At 51.2% G+C, this 19,051-nt stretch overlaps 1 protein-coding gene across 4 annotated transcripts in view; it reads right to left on the bottom strand.

Annotated features, from left to right (window-relative positions):
• Positions 1 to 18,721, bottom strand: part of SH3YL1 (SH3 and SYLF domain containing 1) — a 34,030-nt gene extending 15,309 nt beyond the window's left edge. For 2 of the 4 annotated variants that reach the window (XR_006608930.1, XM_045087924.1), the window contains exons 1-3: positions 18,615 to 18,694; positions 4,557 to 4,667; positions 1,950 to 2,063 (exon numbers count right to left, since the gene is read on the bottom strand). Coding sequence is in view for 3 of the 4 variants with exons in the window: in XM_045087924.1 (XP_044943859.1) it covers positions 1,950 to 2,063; positions 4,557 to 4,667; position 18,615 (226 nt within the window). In the remaining variant the exon portion in view is untranslated. Of the gene's footprint in view, positions 1 to 1,949; positions 2,064 to 4,556; positions 4,668 to 18,614 lie in introns of all 4 variants that reach the window. The other 2 variants (XM_045087926.1, XM_045087925.1) reach the window with 2 other exon arrangements.
• Positions 18,722 to 19,051: the final 330 nt, after the last annotated feature.

Below are 19,051 nucleotides of genomic sequence, written 5' to 3'. Positions count from 1 at the left end.
CCTCCCGTACTGAACACATATAGCATTTGCAACTTTCAATATTTATAAGTTTTACAAAATAATTGAGGTGTATAATTTTATTTTTTAGTTAGAGCTTTATCATAGATATAAGAGAGCAAAAGGAGTCAAGATAAGTTTATTATAATCACTTTTAAGGGTAACACAATAATAAACTGTTTCTATTGTAAATCTCTGAGGACAAAAACTGGTCTTTTTGTACCTAGTAGAACAAGAAATAGCCTACAAATTCAAGATTATTAAGATTTTAACAAGATAAATTTCCTTACACTTGAAAACTAAGTACAATAATTCCACTTGAATTAGGGAAAAAAATTAATTTGATGGGGGGAGTGTGAGATTGTGTAGATAAAGGACTTTCTGAAAGGCTTCTTGGCTTCCGAACCTAATTTTGTCTTCTAGATAACAGGATATTGCTTGGATATATTCAGAACTAATCCACCAGGCTTAGGGGAGTTTCGATTACAGAAATTAGTGTCATATAATCCCAAGTTGTTTTCCATTTCCTATGCTAAGAACAGTCCCTGTCTGAAGACTGCCCATCTGGCCAGGATCTGGGGAATCTGCTGTTTCATCCGGGCAATTACAGACGGAGCAGCTGGCCTTCAGGATGGCGGGGAGGGAATGGAGAGAAAGGGCCACCTATGGGGCGCCTGGGTGGCTCCGTCGTTAAGCATCTGCCTTAGGCTCAGGTCATGATCCCAGGGTCCCAGGATCCAGCCCTGCATCGGTCTCCCTGCCCAGCAGGAAGCCTGCTTCTCCCTCTCCCACTCCCCCTGCTTGTGTTACCTCTCTCGCTGTGTCTCTCTGTCAAATGAATAAACAAACAAACAAACAAACAAATAAATAAATAATTTTTAAAAAAAAGGCCACCTGAGGTTCTGAGAGACCCCGGAGGTCGTCAGGCCTCCCCCTCTGCAGATGGCGCCCCTGACCACCCCCGGGGGTAACAGCTCACAGACACTGAAGACCCTCTGAGTGGGCCTCCACTTTGTCTGGTGTGACCCGGAGGTCTCTCAGGAAAGTGTGTGCAGTGCTCGAGAAGAAGGGAACTTGGTTGTTTCCAGGTCATCGGCAAGGACTAAACCACGAAATGCTGGGCCACAGCTTCGGGGAGAGATTCCAACTTACTCTGGGGACACATCATAGGACACAGTGGACCTGACCACCGAGGTTCAGTGGCCACACGCCCCACATACTCCCAGATGTATCTACGGTCATCTTTCTACACTCTCTTCCAGATTAAAATTAACTTACCTACACCAAAAAAATCTATTAAGAGAGAAATATATTCAATTATATGAGCAAAATGAGAATGTTAAATCAGTATAAAAAGCATTTCAGTCGGTCATGGCGCATGTGCGTACATTCTAGATGTCGCTGTAGACGCCGGCTAAATCTTCGGGAATTAAGGAAAGTGTGTTGTGACCTCACCTCTGACAGGCCAGATGGTAGACTCCACCCCAGAAAGTAAAGTGTGTTTTGACCTCACCTCTGACAGGCCAGATGGTAGACTCCACCCCAGAAAGTAAAGCCGAATTGTATTGTCCTGACCTGCTTCCACCTTTAAAGCACAGGCTTTAAACAAAACTTTCAGGTTTTATTGTTTCCTACAGGAATAGCAGGAAGTTTCCAGATGGCTCTGATCTTCTTATCAACTCCCAGAGAACAAAATAAAAGTTGTACCACAAAGCTGAAAATAAGATTCATATTCAACACCAGAAATGCAGATATTGTCACATTCAGTATTTGCTCCATGGAAGAAGTACAAAATGTACGTAAGACGAAGCAGATGTACGCCTGCAAGTGTCATCTAGCATTTTAAGAGGAGAAGAGAACGGGAAACCCCTGCCTTGTGGACGGGACGTGCAGAGTGCACATTCCAGGGTGACAGCAGTCAGGGGTGTCCAAAATGAAGACAGCCAACTTACTTCCGTCCGGAAGACGAGCCAGCACGACCCCACTGCCTCCTCTAGCAGTTACTAGAAATCCAGCTTTTATCACCGACAAAATGGCAAGGCCCTTCGCTTTAGCGATGACGTGGGCTGCAAAATTAAAGACATCAGGCAGGTGAGGTCTGGAGTGGACTTGCCTGAACAGACGACGTTAAGCAGACGGATGCACAGAAGTTCTGACGGGCAGGACCCCAGGCTTCTCAGGACCGTCTCAGTGGCACCGGTGGGCCAAAGAACAACTCGCCAGCGACACGGGGGCCCGATCGCCCCACCGCCCCATCCTTCCCTGTGCTGTTTCCAACACCCACAGAACCAACGCCCAGATACGCCCACAATGGGCAACAGATGGGATTCGTGATGAGATTCTTTTAGTTGACGTGTACTAGCAGGACAAATGATTTGGAAATTTCAATTAATTGAGAATATAACCCATAAAAAACAGGTTACTATGTTAAAGGAAATGCAATCCATATGGAACCAAGTACGAAGGAGAAAGCCAGCAAGGGTGACCTGCACATGGCAGAACCTGGGCCTCAGAGCCGCACAGCTGGTTCACCTTTTACCAACACGAAAATTACATGTGAGCACAGAAAAACGAAGTGATTCGCCACTTTAGAAGAGTTTTAGCTTTCGTTCAAGTATTTAAGTACCACGTGCGTCCCAGTGCACTGAGGACAGAGATTACACACTTGGTTACATCACATAGAGTGAGTTATCAGCACACGCGCCCCCCAAACACTGCCCCCCCGGATTCCCCCACACAATACTGCATCTCCCAATAACAAGGGGAGATGGCTTGATGTACTGTCCTTGGTCAAATATTCCACCAAGAAAGCCACATTGGACCTGTACTCAAATACAAGGAAATGCTCTTGAGGAGGCTCTGGAAAACACGACGTTTCTCGTGTAACTATGCACGCCAATTCAAAATGTCAACGGCAGTGTCTCAGAGATAACATGCTCACAAGCATGACGTCTGCACGTGGACATGTGGAGCCTCAGAGCCCAGCAACGAACAGCAAACGAGGCTGCGCCTGCCTTCCTCCGGGACTCTGCGAGGCTCCAAGTGCACCGTATGAGGCTGGAACCTTACTGTCTGTCACAGAGGGCTATTTCTACAGCCACATGTTGGCAGAACATCTGCTCCTACAACTCACTCTCCACTCTCTGCCCGTACGGTCAGGACTGCCTCTATTTAGACAGAACAAAAGTAGATGGACATATTTTCAATGTCAGGTTTGTTTTTAGAGATTTTCCATCCAAATTCAGGGACACTAAAATACCAATAATGCCTAAATAATTTGTGAATTAGCTTTTCATTTATAATATAGATGCACTGACTACAGATTCCCTGATGGAATTTTACTGTACTAACTGCTTGATAAATGATCCATACTCAGATGTTGCTATGCCGGGAAATACAGTTTGCCCATAAACTGGGCGAGCAGGCTGTGTTTGCTGAAACAGCTGACACATGTCAGAAATGTCTGCTGTCTCCTGTTCCAGAATATCGCCACTGAAGACTCCGTTTCTCTGGCTGAATTTTCTTCAGGCCCTAACACAGTACTTATCAAACTGGTATGTGCGGACAGATCACTGGAGGTCTTGTGAAAAAATGCAGATTCTGACCCCTTAGGCCTCAGTGGTGCCTTGAGGTCTTGCGTTTTTAACAAGAACCCAGGGGATGTCCAGTGGCTGGTCCAGTCTGCACGTGGGGTAGCAAGGCTCCTCGGAGCCTGTCTTCATGATGGCAGTAGTAGTGTCCAGACCCAAATAATGATAATAATAATATTTATATAGTATTATATATTAAATATAATAATATTATTACAACAGCAAATTAAACTTTTTTAACATTTAAAGTTCTGCTAAACAACTTTAAAAAAATCTGGTGTAAGAAATTAAACTAGTTTTAAAAAAAGAAGTTAAATCCGTTTTGTGATGCAGGATCTGTTTCCCAGGCCCATGATTAATGAAGAGCGAAAGCAGCCTGAAGCAGCCCCCAAGCCAGTTTGCGTAGGAATCTTTGCTCCTGGTACCAGCCGTAGGAACAGTAGGAGTAACTGGGAGCAGCCGGTTCCCCGAAGCCCATCCGAGCCTCTGGCCTCCTGCTCCTGCCCAGGCCGCTCTGCTCCCAGGGTGTATGGGGCAGATTGGGGGGGGGGCTGGTAGAGGTGCTGTTATTTTCATGATCCAAAGAATCTCATGCACAGCTGGGTTAGGAATGATTGACTCATGTCTTCCCCAACCCCTACAAAACATAAATACCTGACCTCAAAAAAAGAAAACCCAAAGTTAAAATTGGTTTCTGAGATTGGCTAGTGATTCTGCAAGATAAGCTGGCAAAGGCTTCAGAAACCGACGACGATGACAGGGGAGTTTGGGGAAGCCCAACGGGACACAACTAGGAGGAGGCCGGAAGGGGTCTCTACGGGGAGCGGGGGTGCCCCAGGAGCCCAGCCGGCAGACCACCAGGAGGAAAGCAGTGCTCTGCGGGCCTGCTGCCCCTGGGGCCTCCATCTGAGTGCACCCAGCAACTAACGCACGCAACCCAGAGAAACGAGAGGCACATATTTTATTTACCAGGAATGATCTTATCAGGTCCGTTTCTGGAGGTTATTTCCGTGAATTCTCTCAGAATTTTAGCAGCCTTTTTTGCTTCCGATTTCAAATTGGAAGGTATAGGATTATTCACTGAAAGATTAAAAAAGGAGATTTTAATGAAAAAATCTAGTAAACGGAGTTAGATATGTATTATGGTTTCAGTTTTTCTGAGCATTGACCGATTCCATCCTTCTAGACAAAATAAGTGACCTGAAGACCCTCAAATTATTGTCTCATCTCTGTTTTCCTGATAACATCAATTCACTCTGAGATTGGGAAACCCTACATTCTCAAAACCCCAGAAATTATAAAATCCTGGGATTCTAAAAGATCTTAAACAAAGTCTGGTCCAATCTCCTAATTACGTGTCTGCTCTCTGTAATTCTTAGCTCACCTCAATACTAGTTAAAAGACATTAAAATCTGAAGAATTAACAAAAGATGTAACTTACAACTGTGTGTAATAAAAAATACAATATTTATCTGGATGTTTTTGTCAGAATACTGAACTATCTGCATAGATTCTCCTTGTGAATAAAATTCTGAGACTTGGGAAGTGAGCGACCACTCCTGTGTTTGCACAGCCCCAGCTTTCAGGCCTGCCTGGGTGTCCTCAAGTCACGCAAGCAGTGTTTGTCCCCAAAAATGCACAGACAACCCTCCCAGACCCGAAGTCTGTGGGGACAGATCGCCCTTCTCACAGGAAAAGCGATCTGAAGAGCCAAGGAGCCCACGAGGCGCAGATGTCGAGTCTGTGGCTCAAGCCATCAAATGCCTTTTTTATTGCAAAGACAAGGTTTTCAGCTCAGAAGTTCACCTGCTTCGGTTCTTTCCGTTTCTGTTCTCAATAGATGCTGGTTGTTCCTTAAATACTTGAGCATATTTTAAAGGGTGTTTTTTTATCCTTGTCTGATAATTGCATCATCTCTGGCCTTTCAGGATCTGCTTTTGACAGATCTTTCTCCTCGTTATGGGTTAGATTTTCCTGTTTCTACCCACTTCTGGCAAAACCAGATGGTTGCCGGACCCAGTGAATACGCTGCATGTTGGGTCCAGACTCTGTCGTCGTCTCTGGGGCCGATGCCCTTGGCAGCAGGCAGTGCCAGGAGCCCTGCGTCAGCTCAGTCTTCCCAAGGCCTGCTTTTGCGGGAGCCGGGGCGCCTGTCGTGTGCTGGGGACGGAGCCCTGCAGCCAGGTGCGGCCCTCCGGGCTCTCCCAGTGTCCTGGGGCTTCACGTGCTCACCCCCCGCCACCCCGTGCCGGAGCTGCGGCCCCTCCAGCGCTGAACTGAAAACTGGTCACATCCTGGCTCCTCGGTGGTGGCTCTTGGCTCCACGGCACTCACAGGGATTTGTGGGGTCCCCTCGCAGAGTGCCGGAGCTCGCCCTCGCCCTGGCCCCCCTGGGCCTACGAGTGTCTCACACAGCGCAGCCCGGGCCCCAGAGCACATCCTGGCCCAGCAGCCGGGGAAGGTGCCTTCGGGCAGGAAAAGAGGCGGCCTCCTGGCTCTGGCCTCCTCCGAGGTCCCAGCCACGCTCACCGGGTACCCCACGGGTGCAAGCACACACCCGCTCTCTTTTGCCCAGTTTCGAGGGTTCACAGAAAGTGGCAGGGCGTTTCTCTGTCACGAACCCCCCAGCTTTTACTGGCCGAGTAACGGGAAGTCTCTTTGCGTCCCGTCAAGTCTCTTAACGCTGTTCTGTTTCGTATTCATTTGTAAAGTAAGGAAATTAATCTTTTTCTAGACAATAAGTCACAAATATTGATTTGCTGTTTGCCATTTCTCTTTTGAATTTTCTTATGATGTTTTTTCTTCTTTTTTTTTTTTTTTTAAGATTTTTAAGATTTTTGGGACGCCTGGGTGGCTCAGTTGGTTGGACGACTGCCTTTGGCTCAGGTCATGATCCTGGAGTCCCGGGATCGAGTCCCACATCGAGCTCCCAGCTCCACGGGGAGTCCGCTTCTCTCTCTGACCTTCTCCTCGCTCATGCTCTCTGTCTCGCTCTCAAATAAATAAATAAATAAATCTTTTAAAAAAAAAAAGATTTTTAAGATTTTTTTTTTAAAGATCCATTCACTCGACAGAGGGGTGCGGACAGTGCGAAGCAGACTTGCTGCCGAGCAGGAAGCCCGAGTGGGGCTCAAGGCCAGGACCCTGGGATCACGACCCGAGTCAAACTCAGACGCTTAACGGACTGAGCCACCCAGCTGCCCCTTATGATGGTTTTTCTACTTCTGTCTTCATGAAATCAAGTTCACCTTCTCTTCTAAGTTTTACAAGTGTCTCTAACTAAACGAAATGATTCCCAAGTTCATATGGAAAAACAAACAAACAAGAGAATATAGAGAAAAAGTATGTAAAAGAAGAATGAGGGGGACAAGTTCTGCCAGAAGCTGCAACGTACGGTGATGCCTGCGTATTGTACCGTAGAGGCAAAAAGAGGCGGGAAACCCAGTTTTACAAAACAGAAAATTCAAAAACTGACTCGAACATATAAAATAATTTACTACATAATAAAGACAGCACCTTAAATCATTGCAGAAAAGCTGTATTACACAATAACTGGTGATCTCTGGGGAAATTCATCCACTGCCTCATATAGCAGACCGCTGTAAACTCCAAATTCATCAATGACTTGAAATGCCCAAAATCAAACCATGAAAGAACCAGAAATTACATGAGAATTACTTTTCAAATTCATAGTACAAAAGGCCTAGGTATGACCAAAGAAAGTCTATATTTTTAAATGATCAGAACTTATGGCATAAGCATACTGTGAACCAAAAGGGAACCGTACACACATGCAAACACAGAGGGAAACGGCCCCTCCGACTCTGGGCACCCACCGCACTACTGTCTGCCCGACACTCGTTGACCCCTGCTGCTGAACGTGTGCCCTATTTCCACTTCCAGCTTCTGTAGATAGAGCCGTTCACTGGCGACTGTCTTCAGATAGGGCCCTAAACGCTGGAACTGAGCAATCAGAGAGACTCAAGATCCGTTAGCTGTTTATTAAACTGCCGAACTGTCCCCCCAAAATACTACCCAAGTTTAACTGGCTGATACCCCACTGAGTAGCACCATAAAAAACTCCACTGTTACGGCTGACACTGGGAAAGGCAAAGTCTGTACATCAGAAAAACAGGATGACAAATTTTATTTGAATTTACCTGAATACTAGCAAATTTTCCTTTTGTTTGATTATATTTCCTGTTTCACATATTTTCTGTTCATATACTTTGACTTTTTCTGGTTCCATACTCCTTTTGCCCATAATTTTAATCATGTTGTAAGTCTATGTCTCAACTTGCTTTAAAAAAAAAAAAAATATTTAGAGTTTTCAGCATTTGTTTTTAATTTATATGGCAATATTTCTCTGAGTTTTCTACTGTTTTCTTCTTTCTACTACTGTGACTAAAGGCCTTGATTAAAAACAAAAACAAAACCAAAACTGATACAGCCAATATTCCACGTTCTCTACCCAAGCTTCTATTTTACATTAAATATTTGGTCCATCTCAAACTTTCATTGGCATAGGATAGGAAGAACCTCATATTTTTTACATACACAACACAACTTACTGAATAATCCACAGCACTTAAAAGTGTCACCTTCTTGACAAAAGCAAGGAAAATATATTCATATATTTACTCACATACTTAAAAATATATGACAGAGATGATGTGGTAGTTTAATAAATTATTCTGGAACAAATGGTCATTCAAATAAAAACAAAATAAATTTATATTATAATATCACATCATACAAAAAAATTCAATACATGATTGCCTTAATACTAAAGGCAAAGTTTAATACTTTTAGAATAAAAGTAACCGAAAATATCTTTATTTTCTGTGCAATGAAGGGTTGCCCTAAACAATGCACAACTATAATAGGAAACTACAGATATATTCAGCTACAGTAAAGTCAAGAAAAAGTGTGTCAACATACATTTGAAAATAAAATACAAGGGAGAGGTTGGAAGATATCTGTCATATGAATAAAGGGCAGCTATCTAGGGTTCAGAATGCACAGAGATCTTTAAAATTCAGTAAAAACACACATAGCACAACGGAAAACTGGGCACAGTATTCGATCAGCTGATTCACAGAAGAGGGAAACTCTGGGGCCAGCAACCACCTGAAAAGCTGGACGTGCCCCGTAAGGCCATCGTGAGTCACCAGTGCTCAGTCCCCGGGCCGGCAGGCGCGGGACGGTCTGCCGGTGCGTGTGCGGTCGTGACAGGAGGAGGAGGACCCCAGGGAGGACGGCAGGCGGGGCCGTCCCTACAACCCGCGTACTTCGCTCCCCGCTGAAGTCGCCAGTACAGGTCCCCAGGTGTGCTCACTGAGGCCGTGGTGAGTTGAATTCTGGCCCCCAAATTCGTGTCCACCTGAACCCCGAGAATGGGACCTTGTGCGGAAAAAGGGTCTTTGCAGATGTAACGAAGGTCCCAAGGGGCGCTCCTCCTAGGCTACCCGGGTGGGTGGACCTGAATCAGAGATGTGGACACACATCTCTTGTGGGGCACAGAGGAGGGAGCACAGTGGCCGTGGAGCACCTCCGGGCCCCGCATGCCCGAGAGCCCAGGAGAAGGGGCCCCGCAGGCCTAGGAGGGGGTTGGCCCTGCACAGAGCAGATCAGTTCCCGCCAGTGTGCAGCGCCCGGAACCAGCACCACGTGTGCAGAGGGGTCGCTGAGGCAGGGCTCCCCTAGCAAACGAAGAAGAAACACACACATTCGAGGAAGGACGATTTCCCTCAAGAAGAGGCTGATCAACACGGTCCGGTGTGGCCTCAAGCCCGTGCTCCATAGATACCGACCAACTGGCAGACACACGCCGGAGGGAACATGGGAACAACAGAAGCAAAACGGCTGCACGAAGACACACGGGGCATCGTGACGTCCACGGCAACGTTTTGAGGCACAAGCAAAAATATGTTTTGTACAAAATACAGAATTTATAACAAAATACATATATTTGTGTGTAAAACTTATGTATACAATATACATATGTATAATCGAAGTATAATGCTATTGGATCCGGGGGTGGGTGGTCCTGGGGAAGGCGTCTGGAGGGGCTTGTATCTTCCTCCCTTCCCTGTGTAGTGGGCCGTGCGCGTCGGTTATGCTGTCCTCAATAGTCCCTTGTGGGTCTGAGATATTGTATAATGAAGACTGGTCGGCAGAAGCGGAATATTATGTAATTAAATATTTGCTATATTAGAGGCACCTTATGACCCTGCTGTAAACATTTCTATTACAGGTAATGACCCCATAAGTTGTCTATCATTTCGAATCTGACCTCGCAGGGCCACGGCATTCGTTGCATGAAGAGGCATGGAAAAGCAGAAACTGTGCGCTTCCCGTTGACACACTCCTGTGCACACACAGAGACCCCACCCCACCCCGGCCCCGCACACACAGGCCAACAGGCCTGAGCAGAATTCTAAGGGGAGCCTGGGAGGGAAGCTGTACACTAAACACTTCTTTGTTGTGGTTTGCATTTGGATGACACGGACAGTTCTGGAATCTGAACTTTTAGGAGCTCACAGAGAGTTACTCCTCATCTTCTCAGTCATGTACTTATTTAGAAATAAAACTATCCCATCTTCAGGACGGTACTGAGATACTGAAAGCTGATAGTCTTTTGGGACGGCTCCTTTTATTGGCAATGGCTCCTTCTAAGCACAGAAATGAACACAGAAGAATCTTCAGAAGCACAGGGAAGCAATCTTCAGACAGCCGTCAAAATTATGTCAACTTACTAGCAATCTTTAAATCTGTCCTATTATTAATGCTTTGATTATACAGTTTGGATTTAGAGGGTCTCAGAAAAAATACAAACTAGAAAAATTCCTTTAAAGTCCATTTTATGGAGGTAGTTTTTAGCCCTGACTCCAGCTGGCACACGAATGACACACAATTGTTTCATGTATTCCCCGTGACCTAGAAAATACATATACGGCAAGGGGCGTTTCCAGCCTCCAGTTTTCCACATCTCCTGCACAGGACGGGGCCAGCGGATAGGAGTTAAAAGCCACGAGGTGAGCACGCACAGTGACAGCAGTGGCTCCGTCTCCCTCTTGGTGGCTGAGGAGGAGACGGGGTGTGAGTCGGGAGATGGAACTGGAGAACTACCACAGAGCCGCCTGCCCCTAAGTTACACGCCCCACTGTCCCTCGCAGCATAACGGACGGGTGTCTGAGTTCCTCACTCCTGTGCTGCCGGAGACCGGGCAGCGCAGCGCACCTTTCACGGGACGGGCCAGCGGCGCCCAGAGGTTCCGTGTCGCAGGCTGTGTGGCTGGGCTGGCCGGCCGCCTGCCCACATGGGTCCTTGTGTCCCCGTGGCACTTCTCTCCACCCTCTCTCTCCTGTCGCTGTCACAGCCCCAAGGGGGATGGACAGAACGTCCCCGGGTCAGTGCCCGGGGAGAGCAGCCCGGACCCAATGCGCACACTGGACGGCGGTCCCTGAAGGAGAGGCTCTTGCTGGGCTAAGTGACTGAGATCTGGAGGCTTCTTACCGCAGCTAATATCACCCCGATCACCACGTTTCCAACATCACTTGTGCTCTCCGAAGAAGAAAGATGGTGGGGAAGAACCTGCGACTTTCATTCTGGACTTAATTTGGCTTGTCCTGCATCCGTGCTGTCCGCTCACTGGTCTGGAGAGGCGGGAACGTGACCACCGACACCGAGCACGATCCGGCCTCCGCTAACGTGCTCGGTTACGGGGTTTCCTCACACACTAGTGCACGTCCTTCTAAGAGGAGCCAAGCAGCAGCTTTGCCTATTAAACGTAAAACGTAACAAGATGCACCTTCTCCACACCAACGCCTCTCAGTGTGCCCCGAAAGCGACGGGCAGCTCTAGGGCCCTACTCCGTGCTGTCCTCGGGCGCCTGAGCTCCGCGGCAACCCCCCTGCCCTCCAGAGCCAGAGCTCAGCCCGGGGTGAGCCGGGAGGAAGAACGGGAGCAGCAGGTTGCGAGGGCGGTCGGCGGTGAGAGTGACTCGCCCTGGATGCGCCCAGGGTTGAGGGAGCGCTCAGCCAGGACGGGTTTGGGGGAGGTGCACACTCCTTGGGGAGGACAGCCACGTTCTCCCAGACTGGACCTGCTCTGGGGCTGGTGGGCCACCTTCGGGGGGACAGGCCGTCCGCAGCCCCTGGCACGGGCCTGTGGTTGGTGTCTGGGCGCCGGCAGGAGCTGTGAGTTCTCGTTTCTGAGTACAGGGGCCTCTCCTGGGCCTGCGGCTGGGTGGCTCTACCGGCGTCCTCTCGCCACACAGCTGACCTTTTCCGTCTCTGGTGATGTCCCTCCCACGGCCACGACTGGGGAAGGTCGTCCCTGTGCCTGCCTGAAAGGAGTCATCCTCTAAGGGCTGCTGCTGCTGATCCCGGAGCCCACACTGAAGGGCACGCTGGGAGCTGAGGGGCAGGAAGTGGGAAAGGGGACCCCCTCGAGGTCGGCCAGCGGTAGCCCTGGGCCAAGTCCAGCTACCATCTATTCACCTGTGGGCAGGGAGGTAAGAAGACTCTTACATTTTACCAGCTAAACAAATTAAATCAAAAGGATAATAATATTTTGTGTGAAAACACATCCTCATGGATGTAACCGGTGAGATCAGTTCTGGCTGAACATGCGTGATTTACTTTGATGAGAAGGAACGTTAACTTTGAACCTCAAGTAGCAACATGTTCTCCACATAATCACATCTGACTCCTCACAAGACTTGCATTACAAAGAAAATTGCTCAATCACTGTACTTCACTTTTTATCAACTAAAAAAACTGGTCATTGTTTTCTGTCTTGTTGTGGAAGTGTCTACATATAACCTCAAATTTTGTTTACCCTAATATACGTACTATCCGGCCCGTTAAAGAAAACCATGGGCAACCTCTGGCCTCTTGAGATGTAACTCATTTGTCAAGACCAACTTAAAACGCTGCTTCTAAGTGAAACCATCCCGCACAGCCCTGGGATCGCGGAGCTCCTGCCGGGGCTGAGTGCGGCGACGGGCCGTCTGAGCAGGGACGCGGCGGTGGGTCGACGAGGCAGCCTTCCGTCTCCGGCTGCCCCCGAGGCTGTCCTTCCCGGGGCTGCAGAGCTCCTCCACTGGGGCCCCCACCAACCAGGCAGGGACCTGAGGAGCCCAGGGACAAACCTGCCCCTGGGTCTGGTTTCTGGGTTCTCACAAGGACCCGGCAGCCACCATGGCTGCTGGCACGGCTTTGATGCACCCGCAGGAAAGCGTGAAGAGCCAGGGGCCGGGCCTCGTCCTCAGTCTCGCCAGGTCCCCCGGCCCCCGGCCTCCACCCTTCTCCTCCTCTTCACCACCAGCCTGGCCCAAAGGTGACCAGTTCTCGGGCGGCTACCCCAAGCCTCCTGCCCGGTTTCTTGGTTCCTCGTCCTGAACCCCTATGGTCACTTCTCCACAGAAATGTTCCATTTAAGTAACAGCTCAGAGAATGGCACCCCATTGCTTACCTCCGAGTTTTCCCATCATCTTTAGTCTGCACCACAGCCTATATCCTTACGCTGTAGGTCAACCGCACACATCTGTCTGCACCTGTATCTGTCACATCTGCCAACCAGGGACTCCTGTCGTCTGTATCTACGTATCTGTCTGTCCACCCTCTCATCCGTCTGCCTATCATAGTCTTTCTTGTACGTCTCTTCCACCACAAGGCAAGCACGAGGGTTAAGTACTCTGACGATCTCACTACCTGTGGCATCTCTAGCACACGCCATCATGACACACGGTAAAGCAGCCGACTTGGGAGCCAGAAGGCCTGGTCGAGGGCATTGCCCCACTAGCTTCGGGTTTGAACTGATGCAGGCCTAATCTTGCCCAGGGCTGGATCGCCTGGCAGATAAGCACGGCCTGATAGTCTCTGGCCTTTTCCTCTCATCCTGGGTTCTCTCTCAAAGAGCCCCTTGCTGATCGACCACAAACATCTCTCGGGCTTGCAGGCCGGAGCAGCCTTGAGAAGAATTATTCTGCACCTCGGACACTGCAGAACTTTAGGTGCGCACTGTGATAGATGTTTCCTCCCTGGGCTGATGTCTGTCCAAGGCCTTCACAGCCGAGCCACTGATACACCCCCTGCCTGCTGCAAAGGGAAAGCCTTTTCGCCCTACTTCTCTCCTATATACTTAGCTTCTCCAGATAGCTTCTCGTTTGCCATTAACCTATACCCTGTTTTCCTGGAGACCCCAGAATAAGTTACCAAAAAGCACATATTTGTGCTACCTCCCATGGCTTTCTGAGGGACATGATTACTCAAGAAGCAAGACCCTGTCTCCTATCCCTGACGCCAGCCTGTACCCACTATAGCTTAACTAAATGACATGTGCTGAACAAAGAGAAATTGTCTGATGAGTGCTTGAGTCCTCTGATGTCCTTTGCATGAAGGTAACCCCCTGCCCCAAGTAAGCTGCCTACATAAGACGCTCACTGAGCGGCAATAAGCCGGAGGTGCCTGACCACTGACCAGAACTCACTGTCTGGCCTCTCGTTCCTCTTGCCGACACTGCCCCTCCCTCGGGACACCTGGACCTGCCGAGGCTGGACACCGACACCCGACACATGCAGCTTTTGGAAATTAGAGGTCAAATCCCTGTGAGGACTAGATGGAGTTCACATACATACAAAATCCAATGGATTTAGAAAAAAAAATGTGCTGAGTAATAGAACATTTCTCTGTCTCTCAGATGTTATAATATTTCCCCAACCTCATGAGAGAGGAGGGCCAGAGGGAAGAAAGGGACAGGTCCATGTGCAGTGCCTTCAAGGAGCCCTTCCCACATCCTCTAAAGAAAGGGAGGAAGAGAATGGGGAAGGAGACCCAAGGGGGTCTGATGGCCATGGGACCAGGACTGTAGCCCCTGCATGCCCAGGGCCAACAGGGCTCACCCCATGAAGCTCCTGCTGGCCCAGGAGGCATGGGAGAGCCGGCAGTCCTGCCCGCAGGAGGACACTGCACTCTCCTCTTGGCCAGGACTGTCAGAGCCTTGCGCATACAGCAAGGGGCAGCTCGGCAGCGTCCCCAGGGTCAGTAGCACTTGAGGATCCAAAGCAAATCTGAGTGGACAGTGCTAGCCCAGGCCTGGCGTTGGCCTGAAACACGACTTCCTCCAGGGAGAAGGCAGACACACAAATCGGACAGAAAACCAGGGCTCAAGACACGTTTCCATATTTTCAGCACTTGAGTTTGTAATTTGAAGCTCACACGCCCCACTAGCTTCTCTTCCTACTTCCCTTGTGCTCCCAACTTTTTCTTTTCGCACCACTAAACTACAAGCCTCACGGGCCAGAAGCAGGAGGTTGACTGATCTGTGCCCTGCAGCGCCTCGTGCATATGTCTGGGCGCCCACGACAATATCCTGAACCGGATTAGCAGACTGGGGCAGAAATGTGTTCCTGCTCCTCCTGAAGGCCTCCGTCTCATTTCAGAACCAGCACAGGTCGCCTCTTTCACGGACGCCATCTCTGGAATGGAGCAGGTGACCCAAGTGTGCAAATCAGAATAAATCTTGGGCCACAGCAGAGCTTCAAACCAAAGCTGAACCATCGGCATCTCAGCAAAGGCTTGTGCAGAGCTGCTGGAATTCCTCTCTTCCAGGCACGTCCCTTTGGACTTGCTCCAAGACTTTGTCACCACAAGGGGAGAGCCTGAGAGCACAGCCATGCAGAAGGGCCCTGCCCCAGAGCTACGGAGAGAGTGGGGCTCTGCTGGCCCGGCTGGAGCCCAGGACTAGGGAACAGCTAAATCCACTGCAGCGCGGAACTGCCCAGTCACTTGGCCCAGCACGGCTTCCCTTTCTGCTAAAGCCAACTTGGATCAGATTTTCTGACACAAGCAACTAAAACTCGGTAAATAGTACATAAATCTTATCCCCGAAGACTTTCTGCTGTGAACCCTATCAAGCAAGCAGAACTGAGCCAGTCAAGTAAGCAAATTCCACAGCTGAGAGCTGCTCTTGCAAACATCCTGCTGCGGAGAAAGGTCGAAGCCTTTTTTGTAAACACGGAAAGGGGGCTATGGGACTTGGGAATTCAGATCTCGCCTGCAGGGCCTGCACACCACAGAGTGGGTCTCAAAGCCCTGTACACTGGGGGTTCAGCAGCCCAGTCACGGCCAGGATGCCTTCAGGTTCAGCTGGACTACACGAGACTCCAGATACTTTGTTTTAGCACAGACTTTATTAAATTGCCTGGTCGTAGCTACTACAGTGAATTTCTCTGTCAGAGTCAGCAAATAGCAATAACAATTTAGACATGGCCCTCCGTTTCCTGTCCTCAGCATCAAATCATGGCCCACCCACTTCTCTCCTGCACCATAAGGGATACAGACAGCACCGTCTGCTCCAGAGGCATCACTCTGACCCTGAAGTTATGAAAATACAGGTCATTACTAAAAAGGCCTTTTAACTTTTAAATCATAGTTAGCATCTGAACATTCATAAAAGTTTTGAGTCTCGGAATCCCAAGGTGAAGCCAAATCTCTAAGAATATCCAAGTTTCCTCCTGAGAGTGAATGATTGCCAAACCTTGAGCTAAGAAACTTAGCTTAAAATTTTCTTTAAAAAGTGATTAAAACAGGGTGCCTGGGTGGCTCAATGAGTTAAGCCTCTGCCTTCAGCTCAGGTCATCATCTCAGGGTCCTGGGATGGAGCCCTGCATCGGGCTCTCTGCTCAGCAGGGAGCCTGCTTCCTCCTCTCTCTCTGCCTGTCTCTCTGCCTACTTGTGATCTCTGTCAAATAAATAAAATCTTTTTAAAAAATTGATTAAAACATCTGAAAATGTCCTTAATAAGACAATTTTATTTTAAATTAAGTTTCTAAAATACTGGGAAGAAAATTTTTACTTTGGAAACCTGAAAAGCTTGAAAGGAGCTTAAGCTAGGGAAATGATTTACATATTAATCATAGGCAGTAAACTAGGTGCTGGGTTGCTGGGGCCAACTTGCCACCTAGGGAGAGAAACTGACCTCAGTTATGCACCCTGCACCCACTTCTCAAGGCCAGGGCTCCCCAGATTTTCCTTCATATCAACAAGTACCAACAATGCTATGAGAGAGGCACCTACAGAAAAAAGTTCAAAGTTTAGAAATGGTTTTCCAAATGCCCATTAATTATTGACCAAAATATTAAGCCTTATAACTTACATGAAATAAAGGTTAATTCACTGAATTGATAAAACCCTAACCAAAATCAAAGGAACTAGAATGCTGCTAAGGAAATAGAGAGAACAATTAGATTAAATTTTAGTCAAAGGAAACTTCATACATGTACGAAATTTTCAAGAAGGCTCTGGTGTATGGCCCTTCGCTCAGAAGCCTTGTTACAACATTACTGTCCTGAGTGCCCCTGCCACTGCCCACAGAGGGACACTGTTTCTCAAGCCGATTCTGAGCTCTCTGTGGCCTTGGTTAAACGACTTCCTTTGACTCTAGGGGACGGGACTGGTCAGTTCCAGAAACCAAATCCAGTCTCTCCGGTCACATCCGCAGCCTTCCTGGTCCTTACTTTAAAGTGTCCATACTTTTGTGTGTCCATACTTTTGGCTGTTTGAACCCCAAACATTAGTGCGCCCTGCGATTCTGTCCTCCCCCCGGCCCCAGGCGCAGATGGGGCGGAGAGGACGTAGCTTTCAGCGTGGAGACCCTCGATTTACACCCGCTTCATCTTCTCAAACTGAGGAGCGACCCTGGCTCACGGCCGGAAGCCATGCACGTCTGACCCGCAGGTACAAGCAATGGGCTCTTCTCCCAAAAACAGAACGTGTGCTTCGGTTTTAAATCGCGCAGGACCGTGTCCTACCCTGACACACTGGCCGACAAGGCAGCGGGTCGAGGACGTCTAAGACCGGAGCCGCCGGACCGCACCAGCGTCCCCGGCGCGCGGTCTTCAGCGAACGTGGGCACCGGACGGCTCCGGACCCGCAGAGACGGACGCGCTTCCGAGTGTCGCACAAGACGAGGGTGAGGGTGAGGGCTTTCTCGGACGGAGTCTGCTCACACTCGCGAACCCCACAGCCGGTTCCCGGGATAAACAAGGCGGCCCGGCGGGAGCCGAGGACACCCGGCTACCCTCATGTCCCGCGCAGCTCCCCAGGGACGGAGGCTCCAGGCCACCGGCTTCGTCTGGAGGGCGCTGACCTAACTGACCTCCGCGCTCATCGGGGGCCCCGGGCCACGACCACAGCCCCGACGACGAGAATGCAGGACACGCGTGTCCGGGAGGCGGAAGAAAACCCGGAAACCCCGTCCCCTCCCGCCAGATCGTCCCGGGCCCCTCAGACTCGGACTCGCGGGCGCAGGGGCCGGGCCGGGTCCTCCTTCCCCTCGCAGCCCGGCGGCGGCTGGACGGCGCGGACACGCGTGTGGAAACGAAGGGAAACGCCCGCGGCCGCAGGTGCGCCTCCTGTCCTGGCCGCCACCCCCGGCCCCGCGCGCCCGTCGCCCGGTCCAGCGCGGAGAAGCCGCCGCAGCCCCGACAGCCCCGCCGTCCCGGGCGCCGAGCGGCCACCCCGCCCGCCCCTTGTGCCCCCGGAGGCTGTCCACTCCCAGGGCCCCCCCCCCCAGCCTGGCCGGTCCCCGCCCGCGGTCCGGCGCGCCCGCCTCGCCGCGTCCCTTCCCGAAACCGACGGGGAAAGACGGTCTCGGACCTCGACGGTCACGAGCGAGTCTCAAGTCCGTGAGCCGCAGCGGCCGCGTCCGGGGCGGGGGCCGGTCACTCCGGTCCGGGGCGACCTGCGAGCGGACGCGCGTCCCAGACGCACCCCGGCCCCCGCCCTCCCGCGCCGACCGCCGGCCCCGCGGCCCGGCTCAGGGGGAAGGGGCGACCCCAGTCCGGGGGGACCCCGCGGCCCGGCTCACGGGGAAGGGGCGACCCCAGTCCGGGGGGACCCCGCGGACGGCTCACGGGGAAGGGGCGACCCCAGTCCGGGGGGACCCCGCGGCCCGGCTCACGGGGAAGGGGCGACCCCAGTCCGGGGGGCCGCCGGCCTCGCCCACACCCGTACTCACTGGCGACCCCGAGCAGGTGCCCTCGGCGCCCCGACCGCGCACAACCGCCGCCGACAGGAAGGGCTGCGCGCTGGGCCCGCCCCCCGGGGCAGGGCGGCGCGGGCGGGGCGCACCTGGGCAGGTGAGGGGGCGGGTGAGGCGACGCCGTCCCGCCTCGAGCGCGCGTCCCGGAACTGGGCCCAGCCGGGCCGACGCCGCCCCGAGCGGACCGCTGCGGGCAGGGGGGCCGGCGGGGCTCTCGGGGCGCGGGCGCGCTCCGCTCACCCCCGGCTCGCGGTGCGGGGCGACGGGGGACAGTCCTGACACTCGGGCACCCGCCCGGGACCCCGCCCTCGGGGATGGGTCACCCGCCACGCGCACCCCCACGGCGGGCTCCGGGCGCCCTCCCCCGCCCTCAGGCGACCCGAGTCCAACCCCCACTGGGCCCGCCCCCTTTC

The sequence above is a fragment of the Mustela putorius genome, unplaced genomic scaffold, assembly GCF_011764305.1.
Source record: "Mustela putorius furo isolate JIRA1106 unplaced genomic scaffold, ASM1176430v1.1 tig00001618_pilon_pilon_pilon, whole genome shotgun sequence".
Lineage (NCBI taxonomy): Eukaryota > Metazoa > Chordata > Mammalia > Carnivora > Mustelidae > Mustela > Mustela putorius.
This window is presented reverse-complemented; position numbering and strand designations above follow the sequence as displayed.